A 12,848-nucleotide genomic window follows, 5' to 3' on the forward strand; every position below is an offset into this window, starting at 1 on the left:
AATATAAGGTATGAGTTAAAATGCTAGATATCCATATTATGGCATCCATGAGGTGCCTCAGGGTCAATTGAGACCCATCCTCAACAACTTAGGTTACTTGCGTCCTCGCTCATATTTCAAAAACAGGCAACTATATTCGTGACAGTAAGTGAAAATAAAGGTAATATCACATGGATGTTCTATTCCTGAACCGATACTTTACACTAGTTTTATAGATGCCCTAAGTAATTACGATTAAGGAGAATGATAAAAGAGATGGTTTAACTCAAGATTATACATTTGGATAGTTTTGAGTGATATAGAAAAAAGAGCCTTAACAGTGTGAGTAGTCCTGGCTATCTCCCTCCTCCAAGGGGAGGGCTCGGAAGGCTATTTAGTGGCAACCCGAACGATACTGTAAAGAGCACCGCCAAGGCTTCATTCCCAAACAACTCACAGAGAACCTCCTCCTTTGTTGTATGACAACAGTATATCATTATATATATGCTACAACATCTTTAGAACACGCGATTTGGGTTACTTGTGAGCCGGACACATAACCTACACATGCATTACAACTTAGAGATCCATTGCAATAGACCTCCGAGCGTTTAATATCCTAGTAATAGAGCCCATACAACAGAATTGGTACAATAGCTTGGATTTACCTCAGAGATCTTGGTGGATATAAATCATCAGGTAGCTTTAGAAAAGCTATCAAGAGTAGCAAATATATAGAATCGTATCTACATCACCGGCAAATCCAAACGCCCTCAAAAAGTAACGACATTCACGATCTAGCCCACAGCATTACGAAATGAGACCATTAATCTAGAAAGAGGATGCTCTCTGGAAGAAGGCAAACCAAACAGACAGAAACAAATCTAACCACGACATGCAAATGAAAGACTCTAGAATCGCACGTTCATTGTGCCTCAGAGACTGTGATATTTCTCTTTCGTCAGCGAGACATCAGATGACACACACAACAATTAGATTCTCATCACGGGCGTTCCTGGCTCGCTGTTCTCTTTATCACTTGACTGACACTTACGCCATTGCTTTCTCCATCTCCCACCTCTATACTTCTGCTAAAGCTAAACACAGAAAGGAAACCCTAACTACGGTGAGGCAGAGCATAGTTTTTATAAGAGGCTGCTCTTCCCTGCCATTTGTTTCACACTTGTGTCCGGACATCTCATCTCAATCAAAACTTGTGTCCGGACATCGTCTCAATTTGCCTTGCCTTGAAACCTGGAGGCTGATACATACATACATAATCAACTCTCTTCCGGGGAAAAGACTACTTACTTACTCGCTGGCATGGGTTATCTCTTGCTTGGAGCATGAGGACGGTCTTGGGGAAATTTTTCGGGAGGTTTTTTTTGTATGCATGAATTTTATGAGTGGATACCATAAACTTATACCTTTCTTTAGTTCATATTTCTAGCTATCAAATTTGAACACTTGGATCCATATTTATAGCGAGCGAGCAAAGACACTATTGTCCAAAATTGAACACTACATAGTAAATATTCAAGCTCTTTATCTACTTAACCGAGTGGTAATTTGTAGCATCTTGTATTTGGCTAAACCATCTTGATATGTTTTAAGGCAATACAAGTTCAGAGCAATTCTCCGTGATATCGAGGTGCTCTACCAACTCTCTTATTATGACTTCAATACTCACCTATTTGTACCATTTTGAATGAATAAAATGGACCCTTCTCCCACCTATCACCTCCTCCAACATGTTGAGCTATCAACAACATGCCATCAACATTGCCATTGAAAGTCGCAAAGTTAATGTATCATTATCCATGCCTATTGGATTATGTATGAGACAAAATGACAACAACAAGTTTTATCACTGCAACATGTCTATATATGTGAATTTTAGAATTGATAATGAAAACTATTTGCTAGTACTCGATGGCTTTAGCGTCTAACATCTTGTTCCTCCGTTTGATGTAAATCGAGTATATTCATAAGTATATTCCAATAATTACAATATTAAGCAAGCATATAAGCAACATAAGTGAAGCCCATCGTGAACCAATCAACCACCCCTACTCATTGTCAATTTGAATTGACAAATACAATTAATCCAACAAATTTCATCTTTTTTAATTATGTTATATAACAAATTTCAAGACTTCATAAAACAATTCAAGGTAGATATGGGAAGAAACTTCTTCTTTTCCCTTTCATTCCTACAAGAGAAAAGTTTCAATTTGATATCAAGATTCTTGTGCCAATATTTTGCTTGGCATTGTCGACATGTCACTTCTTTTTCCTTCTATACTATACAACCGAGTTGTCTTCTTTTTCTTTCCACCAGCTACCTTTGCTTTTGTAATCTCCTCCATTTGTCTTTCCAAACTAAACTTTTGTGCAGTTCAGGAAATCTTGTTACAGCTTGAGGATGCATCCAAGATAGCAAAATTTCTTGATTGAATTGAACCAAACTTGAGCCCAAGATTAACCATTCACATTGAACGAGACGACTATTTTCAGAATCAACACCATTATTTGTGTGAAGTTGGCAACCAAATACAATGTTGGCTATAATTTCATATATGTATACAAATCTGAATTACAGATATTTAGGTAAATGGCTTGAAAATGCCGGCAAACACAGTGATGGTCCAATCATATACATGTCTTCATGTGAAAGAAATAACTAGGGCGCCTGTCTTTCCATTGCACTTGGGTTTGACAAGACAAAAATTCATGTGAGTCACTCTGAGAATGCCTTCACTTCATTTTTATTTACAACATTGTTTGATTGACTTCCATTTGGAAGCACTGGGATGGTGATCTTCTCTGCTTTTATAACCTCTGGTACAAGGTTCAGTATTCTGTCAATTTCCCGCTGAAAGTCGGCCTTCCTCCGATTGCTCTTGCCTCCAATAACAAGTAAATCGCCATCTTGTAATGCCCATACCTGAGATGCATATCTTTTTATTAGATAGATACAAAGCTAGTATATATATAGAATACAATGAGGTTGAAGGCTTTGCCTGTATATGGGAGAGATAACTTATCAAAGTTGTCAACATTAAGGTACCGAACCCTGCATAGACCACTGGAACCCCTGGATCCAACTAAAGAGACAAAAAAAACATGGTTTTCAATGAAGCAGAATTTATAACAGAGAATAAAAATCAGATATACAACCTAATACAAAGATCAAATATAAAACTAACAAGCCACCTAAACACGCTATCCCTTGAGATAGAGTGTATACAATGAATTAACTTCTACCATACTGCCATTCTGAGATAGACTTTGAAAGTCTCTTGCGGCAATTAAAAATCATACCTTTAGTTCAAGCCCAGTACTTCCAATAACATCATCTATGAGAATCGTAACACCATCAACAGTTATTGGTCGATCTGATCCACTTCGTCTCACACCAACAAACGCCCCCGTAGAATCATATATGACCACAGATTGTAGATCACGAGCCAGAATTGAGCTGCTTTGCAAAGATCTCTTAAATTACTAAAATGCATCAAATGATGATTAATAATTATGACCAAATAGAATAGGTAGGTATTTTACTCACATGCCCTTAGGAGGCTCATTTGAATTGGTGTCACCAATTGGCAAGAAAGTTCCAAATAGTTTACTATCACCAGTCTGTAGAGCTGCTGCAACTAGATTAAAAGGACCCTCTCCATCAACATGTACTTGAATAACTGAAATTCCCCAATCTGTTTGGTACATAGTAAAGCCGCCATAACGTAAAGGGTCATTCACACTCATTACCTTTCTGCTTACTTCTCGCCCCCTTGAATCAAAAAGTGATAGGTCGGAGTGAAATTGTGACACCTGGAAATACTCTCTCTCTCTCTCTCTCTCTCTCTCTCTCTCTCTCTCTCTCTCTCTCTCTCTCTCTCTCTCAATCCCAATTGCATTTTTTTTCTCTGTAAAGGAAGTCTCTATACTTAAATTTAGCATGACAAAAGAACTCTTCGTAGAGTATCACGATTTCTACCTTTTTACATAGTAAACCAACCTAATCGTAGGAAGACAACCTAGTAGTTCCTTCAGAACATCAAAAAAACATTCAACAAACTGACATTTGAATGTACCTGTCCATTTTCATAAGAGTCAATGAAGAATTTGTTGACATGGACTTCAGTATCAAATGTATATGGAACATGGGATAAGAATCCATTAGGGTACATGACATCAGCTACTAAAAAATTTAGACCCTCTGGTACCATTATAGATCCATGAAATCCTCCGGTGGTACTAAAAGCTGCACCTCCCATGATTAACAATAGAGCTGCATGAACACCAATAGGTGCAAATCTACCAGCAAGACCTTTAAAAGCATACAATGCAGAGTCCTTCACAAAAACCTACAATAAAGAACGCAAAGCTACTATTAATCATTTTCAAAGGAATTCCATATAGCTCTAGAACATAATGAATATTCTTACTTGGTATTGTTCGGCAACCAAAAGTGCACCAAAATCATCCAAACGAGCCTTTGGCAATACCTCATTAAAATCCAACTTGGAAATGGATGCCTTCGAGGTGTTAAACCTCCACCTGTAAGACGCAGCCATATTTTCAGTTTTTATATTCTTGTTTCCAATAATCTGAAGATAAGGCTCAATGATAGTATAAATTCACAAATAATGTGAGCAATTATTTCCCTCAGGTTAGCACTTCATGTGTTCAAATTGCTTTGTTTCTAACTTGTAATCCAATGATGCAACTTACTCAACCTTGTGGAGGGTGATATATGCATTACTAAATAAGATTCTCCTCTTTAAATAAAAAGTTACGGCGGGAGAAAGAGTAGTGTGTACCTGCGAGCAACTTTCACGAGTGGGAATTGACGTGTTGATGTGCATGCTATGAGAGACAAAGCTAGAAGTACAAGAAGACCCAAGAAACCTGGTGAAGTATACATGTGATCAAGGTTGAGTCTTAAGACCCAGTCACCATTAAAGATGCCAAAAGCACGATCTTCTGAGAATTTCTGAATGTAAAACTCTCTGCTTTGTCCCTGCTCTATAAGTGTGCCTGGGGCCAATGATAAGAATGCATTAATATTGAGACCCATAAATGTATGTATATCACTTCTTTCCATGCAGTGAATGCAGAAAAAAGGGCGGAAAGAGAACAAGCTTTCAACTTTGACTATCTAGAGATCCATTGACCCTTGGAAACAAGTTAGATAAAGAGCGGATCAATTAGAGATTCAACATGAAAATTAATATACAATAGAAAAGCTTATACTTTTCTTAGTTGTATGACTTTGCAAGCTAGTTTCTCTAAAAACAAAATGATTTCCTATTAAAGAGGTAATGCTAAGTGAAAACTCTAATACAGTAAAAACAGATTGGGTTTATGGTTTTTCAACCCAGGCTTTCAAAATGATAGATTGCTTCGTAATGAAACAACAATTCTTACTATTTTTAGGGTTTTTCAAATCAATACGTTGCCTCTTAGAGGGAGAGCGAGAGGGAGAGGGAGAGGGAGAGGGAGAGAATGCTAATAGATTTTCTTGGTTTTATGGTTTTCAAAATTATGTCCTTGCTAAGATGAAATAAAGTAATATATGCGTGCGTGAGTGTATCTAGGAGAGGGGCACTGTGGCATACCTACAGCGCATAAAGCTGCGATGACAGCAAGTTCAGCTAATGCCAGAGGGAAAGACGCAAGGGATCTCACTGTGTTTCTACTCACTTTCGTTAGGAAAGCCAGCAGTGCTGGAGGTTTAGTAGCCACGAAGCTTTGTTTCTCCCTCCCATTCTTCTCCTCGACCACGCGTTCTTTAGCAGAACGTGCAGGAACAGATGGTTTCTTCAGCGTTTCTTCAATGGACTTGGTGGATGTGGAAGAAGAGGGAATCGGCTTCTGCTGCGGTTTCCCGACGTTCTCTGCATTGCGGTTAGCGCAGAAGAAGAACAAACGGGGTGCATACTTGGATGTAGGGAAGCCATGGCCAGTAGGTGGAGCCAGGAGATTCCTTCCAAACATGCTGCTGGTCTTCATCCTCTTGTTGCTGTTCTTGTGGTGGTGATGGTGATTGGTGGTGATGGAGGTGAATGTGAGAAGGCGAGCTTCCATAGCTCTTGCTCTCCTCAGCAGAGGACCGCTGCCCCCCCTCCCTCCCTCTCTGTTTCTGTCTCCTCCTGCCTCTCAATTATCCATATCTGTGAACCATGGCTATCCATCCATTCATCCCTCCCTGGTTCTTCACGCTTTCCTTCATAACTTATCCGCAGAGAAACAAATACATGATACATATATGATATATCATTATAATTTATATATGTACATATGCGCTGAGCTAGATGGCTATACAATTTCTACATACACATACATATATACATATATACATACATATATACATATATACATACATACATATATATATATATATATACATATATACATACATATATACATATATACATACATACATATATATATATATATATATATATAGTATGTATGTATGTATGTATGTACATAATGCAATGCGACCACTACCGGTACAATCAATCACATTCAATGTCTCTGTGTTTTTTGGTCTCCCTTAGACCACATTGGCCTTCTTTCCCAACGTCCCATCCACACACATACATAGACGTGGCATTTCTCATACCTCCATCGATATATCTCGATTCTCTACCTACACACACATGTATGTATGTATGTATGTACATACGTATGTATGCATGTCTCGATTCCTTCGCCCCTGCCCCCCTTTGTGTTGAGAGTTGGTTGCGCCAAGAGAAGCTCGTCCTTCTAGCCACCAAACATTGCCCTCCCCTTTGGCAATTGTCAGCATACTAGGTTAACGAAACGCGTGAGATTCCATCCCGTATCATGTGTGATTCCATAATGTTTGGGTATGTAGAGTGTGCAACCAACCCAAGCTTTTGTAGGCCCAACATAGGTTGGTAAAAATGCTCCATTTCACATCAAAAATGTGTTCCTCTATAGGGTACATCAACATACACAAATCACCTCCATCCTAATTGTACTTGCATTTGTTTCAGATGATGAGGTTGACATTCTTGTACTTAATATATAATCATATCGCTGACATGGAAATGCTAAGTATACCACATTTCTATCAACGATGATGATTGTGGGTGTAACTGACATCTCTTATAAATGAGGAGAATGGATTTACCAACCTTTATATGGGGCAACCTATGTATTGAGGCGCTAAGACTAATCAAATTTTTTCCATTCCATTACGAATGTACTTAGATGTAACTTTTGTCATCTACTACTTTTTGGGTGATGTTGTGTTACCACCACCAAACCAAGTCATATGTGGTTTTCATTAATTCTAGGTTGAAGTGAAGTTATAACAATGTACTCATGTCACCATGTCCCCCCTCCATGAATTAAAACATTTAACTTGTCATGAATGACATCTATCACCTCCCTAATTGATCCTCAACACCTATAAATTTGCACTTGATTACATGCATAGTCTAATTTAATTGAATGTTGAATCATATTTAACTTGGTCACATCATTATTGTAAGGGCTCTCAATCTCCACTATAATAGCAACACCAACTTTTTTTTATCATGTTCACATGTTTTCATGTTGAAATCACTGCCAACTATATACATAATTTTCTAGAAGATTGAAGAATGGGAAAATGCATGTGACACACACTTTTGATGATATTTCACGAGACAATTCAACCTCAACAAACTTGAGATCCCGTGGAAATATGACAATGATACATTTGCAAGGAACAATGTCATGCTCTAATGTGTTAATTCATTGCAACAACATGGCACAAATTGCTTTATGATAACTACAAGTTTTTCTCGATGACTTTATTTATGCTTCTAATTTGTCACAAATTCAAGAACGAGCAAACACAAATTTGAAAGCATGCACTCGTGGTCTGCCCACCCAACATTAGACGCCACAACAATTGCTCATTTGTAAATAAAAACTTGCATATTAAACACATATTCAATAAGGATCTAGCATGGTAAGCAAGCACTATATGGTGGATAAAAAAGGAAGTACCACAAAGCCCCTTCATCAATAATAGGCATGGAAGTCATTGATATGCCACTCAAATCGTTTGGTTAGCCCTCTGGGGTTCCTCTTATTGTTTCAAGCATGCATGTAATTATTAACATACATACAGGTCTCATTATCATTGGATGGCAAATTGGTTTGGCACATGATAGGATATATATGTTATTATTTAGACATTCATGGGGCATGAACTCTAGGATGATAAACATGAGCCCTCCTTGCCATGCCATGGACGCCCATGTATGGATGTTTCCAAACTTGAACGACGACCAAGATGAGAGAGATAGAAGTGTATTAGATAGATAGATAGATAGATAGATAGATAGATAGATAATAGATGCATTCCATTCTTCAAAGTCTTCGTCTCTAATTTTCTTACATGGAGGAGGAGGAGGCGGCTCCCTTTTTGTTTCTTTTTTGGTCCCTAACATGGAAACATGAGAACCGTCTGTCATACGAATACATATGTACAACATATGTATATACATACGAATACATATATAAATACATATACATGTATAGATAGATAGATAGATAGATTAAGATACATAAAAAATACAAGAGCCACCACACCACGTTCGTCCTCTCCATTCCCGCCGTTTTCTGTTTCCCGCCGTTCCTCCACTCTACTGCACTCCAAAGGCATGGCGACGTCGGACCACACACTGACCGATTACGAGAGGAAGAGGATCCAGAACGTGAAACGCAACGAGGCCATCATCTCTGCACTTGGCATCCTCACTGATACAAAGGCGAATCTGCAGCTGTCAAGGTAACATTTCTACTCCTCCGCTTCCTTGATCTCAATTCACGATATCCTTGGAAATCACCTACGACGGGGGGAGATGTATTAAGCTAATCTCCCAAAATCACTGCTAGGATTTGCATATGTCCGACAAAGAAAGATGTATCAATGTCTTGTACAATTTAAAATGGTTCATGAGAGTCAACAAGAGGCTACAACAATGTTACCACCGCATGAAATGTTTAATCGTCGGGATAAAATGATGAAGAGGAAAAGGAAGCATTTTCTTTATCGATACGTTTATGTCAGTTGTGGATATAAATGTATGTATGTATGTATGTACATATTTAAATATCTGGCTAGCCCAACTATAAACAATAGACAGTAAAACATAAGTGTAATTAAGGAGTCTCACGAGTGGAAAAAGAGGGAATAATAGCTTTAAACATAGCGAATCATATGCATTGTGCAATATATGTGTAAAGTATAACAGATGGGTTGCATAACCAAATGAATGAATGAACGAACGAATTAGAGATATATACTCACGATCACTGTCATGTGAGGGCCAATATTGTGAGAGAAAAAAAGAAAGATATATTGCTGTCTACTTGAGGCTAAAATTGGACTATGAGACAAATCATGATTATGAAAATGGGTGAATTCATGTTATCTGCACTGAGGCATATGACAATGCGTGTGCTTTCCCCATTCGGTGAAGAAAATGGTTTTGTAGTTAGATGAAACATATGGAGTATAACGTGTGAAGCATGAGCCTCCACATTTTTCCCATGTCGTGATACATTGGTGTTGCTGCAAGAAGGCATTGTTCACAGAGGAGTCTATTGGTGCAGCATGAAACAACTGTGTTGCATCCCATATCCCAAACCATTTTTCCATATCTTGTATCCAACTGGAACACAAAAATTTGCTGTTATGTGTCTTTCGGATCCTTTTACTTGCTTCCCAAGTGATTCTTTGCAGTCGATATGAGAAACTTCTTTGAACCTTACGCATGTGCTCAACAACCCTTTCCATGACCATGGTCTCAACGGAAGGAGAGAGAGAGAGAGAGAGAGAGAGAGAGAGAGAGAGAGAGAGAGAGAGAGAGAGAGAGAGATTTCTTACAGGAAGCATGAGATCAAAGGCTATAAACGTCCTAGGGAGAAAGATCTTATTGTTACAAGGCAACTCAGGAGCTCTAGAATCTATTCACCCGATGCTGAAGAGAAGACCACTTTGGATAGCGATATTCCAAATAGAACTGAAGCAACACGAAAATCTCTTACTTGGGACTCAATATACATAAATGGAATCTCTACACAAAGCTTTGGAGAGTCTCTTAAATGCATAGAAGATGATATACCTCTGTCTAAGCTGTTTAAGCAAGGTAGGAAAGGCAGATCAAAGAGTGTTTACATCAATCCTCAGAGTTTTGATTTGAAGAAAGATCATATAGCCAGATTGGTTCCAGAGAGAATAATGAGTGTAGCTTTCTTTCCTTCCAATGAAAAGCTCCTGGTAGTAGTGGGTGATAAAGGAGGTCATCTTGGATTCTGGGATGTGAATTGTGAATTTGATGGAGATGGAGTACACTTGTTTAAACCTCATTCATCTCCTGTTTCAGGAATATCTATAGCGCCTTTCAGTATAACTAAGGTTAGATCCATTCGAATCATATCATTTATGATATATTGTATAGCTAAGGCTAGAGTAATTCATGCAATTTCTGTTATGTTTTGACATTCGTATTCCCAATAGAAAAATAGGACAGGTTTACTGATTTAAGGCTCACAGATGATCTTTGTGGTGTGAGCACTAATATAGAGAATAGCCTAAGCATATCCAAGGTATTTGCATGGCTCATTATGCTCTATTATTGGAACGCCACATTCCATAAAGGTTTATTGCTGGGTTGTGAATCTCATCTAGTTTTGTGGAGATCTTACACGTATCTTATGAACACCGCATTCTATAAAAGCCCATTGCTTCATAGCTGATGACATGCAATAATAATTCTTGTAACAGGTATTTTCATGCAGCTATGATGGAACTGTGAAACAATTAGATGTGGACGGTTCTATGTTTGATTTGAATTACTTCTCAGAGGAGGATTCTTTTAGTGCGATTTGTTCTTGCAATGTAAATTCCTTGTATATAGGAGCAGATAATGGATTCTTAACAATGCTTGATGTAAGGCAGAAGAAATTCACTGAACGCCTTAGTATTCATGATAAGAGAATCAACACCATTGATCTCAATCAGAATTCATTATTGATGGTTACAAGCTCAACAGATGCAACGGCAAAGGTTTGGGATGTGAGGAAATTGAATGAGGGGTTGAATATTAGTAAGCTCGAACATGGAAGAGCAGTTCACTCAGCACACTTCTCTCCATCAGGAAACAAGATTGCCACATGCAGGTTCATTTTATTAAGTCTAATTTTATCCTGAGAAAGTCAGGCTCATGTGTGCGGTCTGTGTAATTTTTTTTGTTTGTGGGCAGTGTTGACAATACTATTGGAGTGATAACAGAAATAGGGCAGCGAAATGAAAATAGTGTGGTTTATGATAAACCAACATTTATTGCCCATCCAAATACAAACAACGGATGGATTTCCACTTTCAGGTACATATTTTATTAACATTTCTTTTCAAAGGGCAATACAATCATTTTCATTCCTTATGTTGTGGAAAATTGTCAATGTCTGAACTGCTCCTTTTTTTGAGGAGCAAATCAGTTAAACAATACACAACCTTTATCACTGCACTATGCAAGAAAAAATATATTTGAATTTTTTTTTTCAGTTAGGTAACCTGGTAATATTTCAACGATGATTTGTGGGTTCATCTAATGTTTCCCTTATGATCTGGCCATAGCTGTTAATTAAAGATTGGTGATATAATACTGCCATCCAATTTGGATTGAGTTAGATAGGGTGGTTTTTGTGTAGGGCAATTTGGGGCTGGGATGATGAATATGTGTTCGTGCCAAGCATGAAAAGAACAATTGATGTTATCTCTACAAGAAAAAAGTCCATATGCCATCAATTAAGCAGCTCTTGGATGACATCTATACCTTCTAGATTAGCGGCGCACCCCAACATGCACGGTATATTGGCAGGATGTAGTGCAGGCGGTCAAGTGTATATATGGCAACAATAGCAACCCTGTTGCGTTTTGTGTATATTCTTGTCTTCTATGGCATGGAAAGCTAATAAATCTCTAGTTCTTAGTTTCCATTAGGTTGCCCCAACAGTAACATTAGTAGAAAACATTAGGATGCATTTTTTTATTGTTGCATCAAGCTCTCATTTGCAGTGTAAATGGGGCGTTTTGGGAATAGAAATGCGTTGTGCATGTAATGCACATAGACATCCATGTGATAAGCTGGATAATCTTTTTGTTGTATGTGGAAATATTGAGCCTCCCGTGAAAAATTCATTCCAAATATTGTACACATTGAAGGAGAGTATCATGACTTGTAATATTGTTAACTTGCTTGCCTTGGACTCTCCTTTATGTAATGGACTTGACATTGTGTATCAACTTGTGTTTTTGAAATTCTTTAACTTGTACCATATATTTGAGTTTGTTTAATTGAGACATGTGGTAAATTGGCTCAATGGACATAGTTAAATTCTCTCTCTCTCTCTCTCTCTCTCTCTCTGGTGAAAACACAATTATATTTATAAATGTTTGTGAGAAACACTACAGTGGTACCACAATTTAGTGGGTATCATCGTTGGATAGGTAGTGGGACATGTTGACTTGCCAATAGACAAGACAAATACTCCATTGAGAAAAGAATTTTAACTTGTTCCAATAAACAAAATTGTCCCATTAATACTCATTTCAACATTTGTATATATGCTCTAGCTCCATGGTTACCATCAAATTCAAAAACATTGTGCATATCCAATTATGATGCAAAATTAATATCTCAAAATAATATAATAATTGCTATTAACAATCAGCAACGGTTCGGTTCGGTTTGAGAAGGTCCAAATTGAACTGTTAAACTTTTTTGAAACTTGAGCCAAACGAACCAAACCAAACCGAACCACGAAAT

The 12,848-nt window shown here is 37.8% G+C and overlaps 2 protein-coding genes and 1 non-coding gene across 3 annotated transcripts; 1 reads left to right on the plus strand and 2 right to left on the minus strand.

The window, feature by feature from the left end:
- Window positions 1-644: 644 nt before the first annotated feature.
- Window positions 645-739, minus strand: LOC147864128 (small nucleolar RNA SNORD24). Its single transcript, XR_015529889.1, has one exon. It is a non-coding gene; the product is annotated as a small nucleolar RNA SNORD24 (small nucleolar RNA).
- Window positions 740-2,081: 1,342 nt separating this feature from the next.
- LOC147864129 (cytochrome c biogenesis protein family) lies at window positions 2,082-6,090 on the minus strand. The gene is made up of 8 exons (XM_087319828.1): window positions 5,607-6,090; window positions 4,809-5,025; window positions 4,434-4,545; window positions 4,080-4,352; window positions 3,551-3,816; window positions 3,304-3,460; window positions 3,003-3,086; window positions 2,082-2,926 (listed from the first exon to the last, which is right to left on the minus strand). Exons 1-8 carry the CDS (start codon window positions 6,073-6,075, stop codon window positions 2,720-2,722), a joined length of 1,785 nt encoding a protein of 594 aa, XP_087175954.1. The 5' UTR covers window positions 6,076-6,090; the 3' UTR covers window positions 2,082-2,719.
- Window positions 6,091-8,646: 2,556 nt separating this feature from the next.
- On the plus strand, window positions 8,647-12,304 carry DRS1 (DROUGHT SENSITIVE 1). Its single transcript, XM_087320560.1, has 5 exons — window positions 8,647-8,803; window positions 9,907-10,435; window positions 10,805-11,199; window positions 11,283-11,405; window positions 11,731-12,304. Exons 1-5 carry the CDS (start codon window positions 8,676-8,678, stop codon window positions 11,939-11,941), a joined length of 1,386 nt encoding a protein of 461 aa, XP_087176686.1. The 5' UTR covers window positions 8,647-8,675; the 3' UTR covers window positions 11,942-12,304.
- The last annotated feature ends 544 nt before the right edge of the window (window positions 12,305-12,848 follow it).

Source organism: Azolla caroliniana, unplaced genomic scaffold, assembly GCF_043228905.1.
Source record: "Azolla caroliniana isolate FFs.n. ecotype wild unplaced genomic scaffold, voAzoCaro1.0.p SCAF_5, whole genome shotgun sequence".
Classification (NCBI taxonomy): Eukaryota; Viridiplantae; Streptophyta; class Polypodiopsida; order Salviniales; family Salviniaceae; genus Azolla; species Azolla caroliniana.

Bases quoted from the DNA above. Each gene is read 5' to 3' on its own strand.
- LOC147864129 (XM_087319828.1), bottom strand. From the start codon at position 6,075: ATGGAAGCTCGCCTTCTCACATTCACCTCCATCACCACCAATCACCAT. The intron at 3,817-4,079 runs GTACATTCAAAT...GAGTATTTCCAG, and splicing joins ACTCTTATGAAAATGGACAG to GTGTCACAATTTCACTCCGA. The intron at 2,927-3,002 runs GCAAAGCCTTCA...TATGCATCTCAG, and splicing joins GTTATCTCTCCCATATACAG to GTATGGGCATTACAAGATGG.
- DRS1 (XM_087320560.1), top strand. From the start codon at position 8,676: ATGGCGACGTCGGACCACACACTGACCGATTACGAGAGGAAGAGGATC. The intron at 10,436-10,804 runs GTTAGATCCATT...TTCTTGTAACAG, and splicing joins CGCCTTTCAGTATAACTAAG to GTATTTTCATGCAGCTATGA. The intron at 11,200-11,282 runs GTTCATTTTATT...GTTTGTGGGCAG, and splicing joins AACAAGATTGCCACATGCAG to TGTTGACAATACTATTGGAG.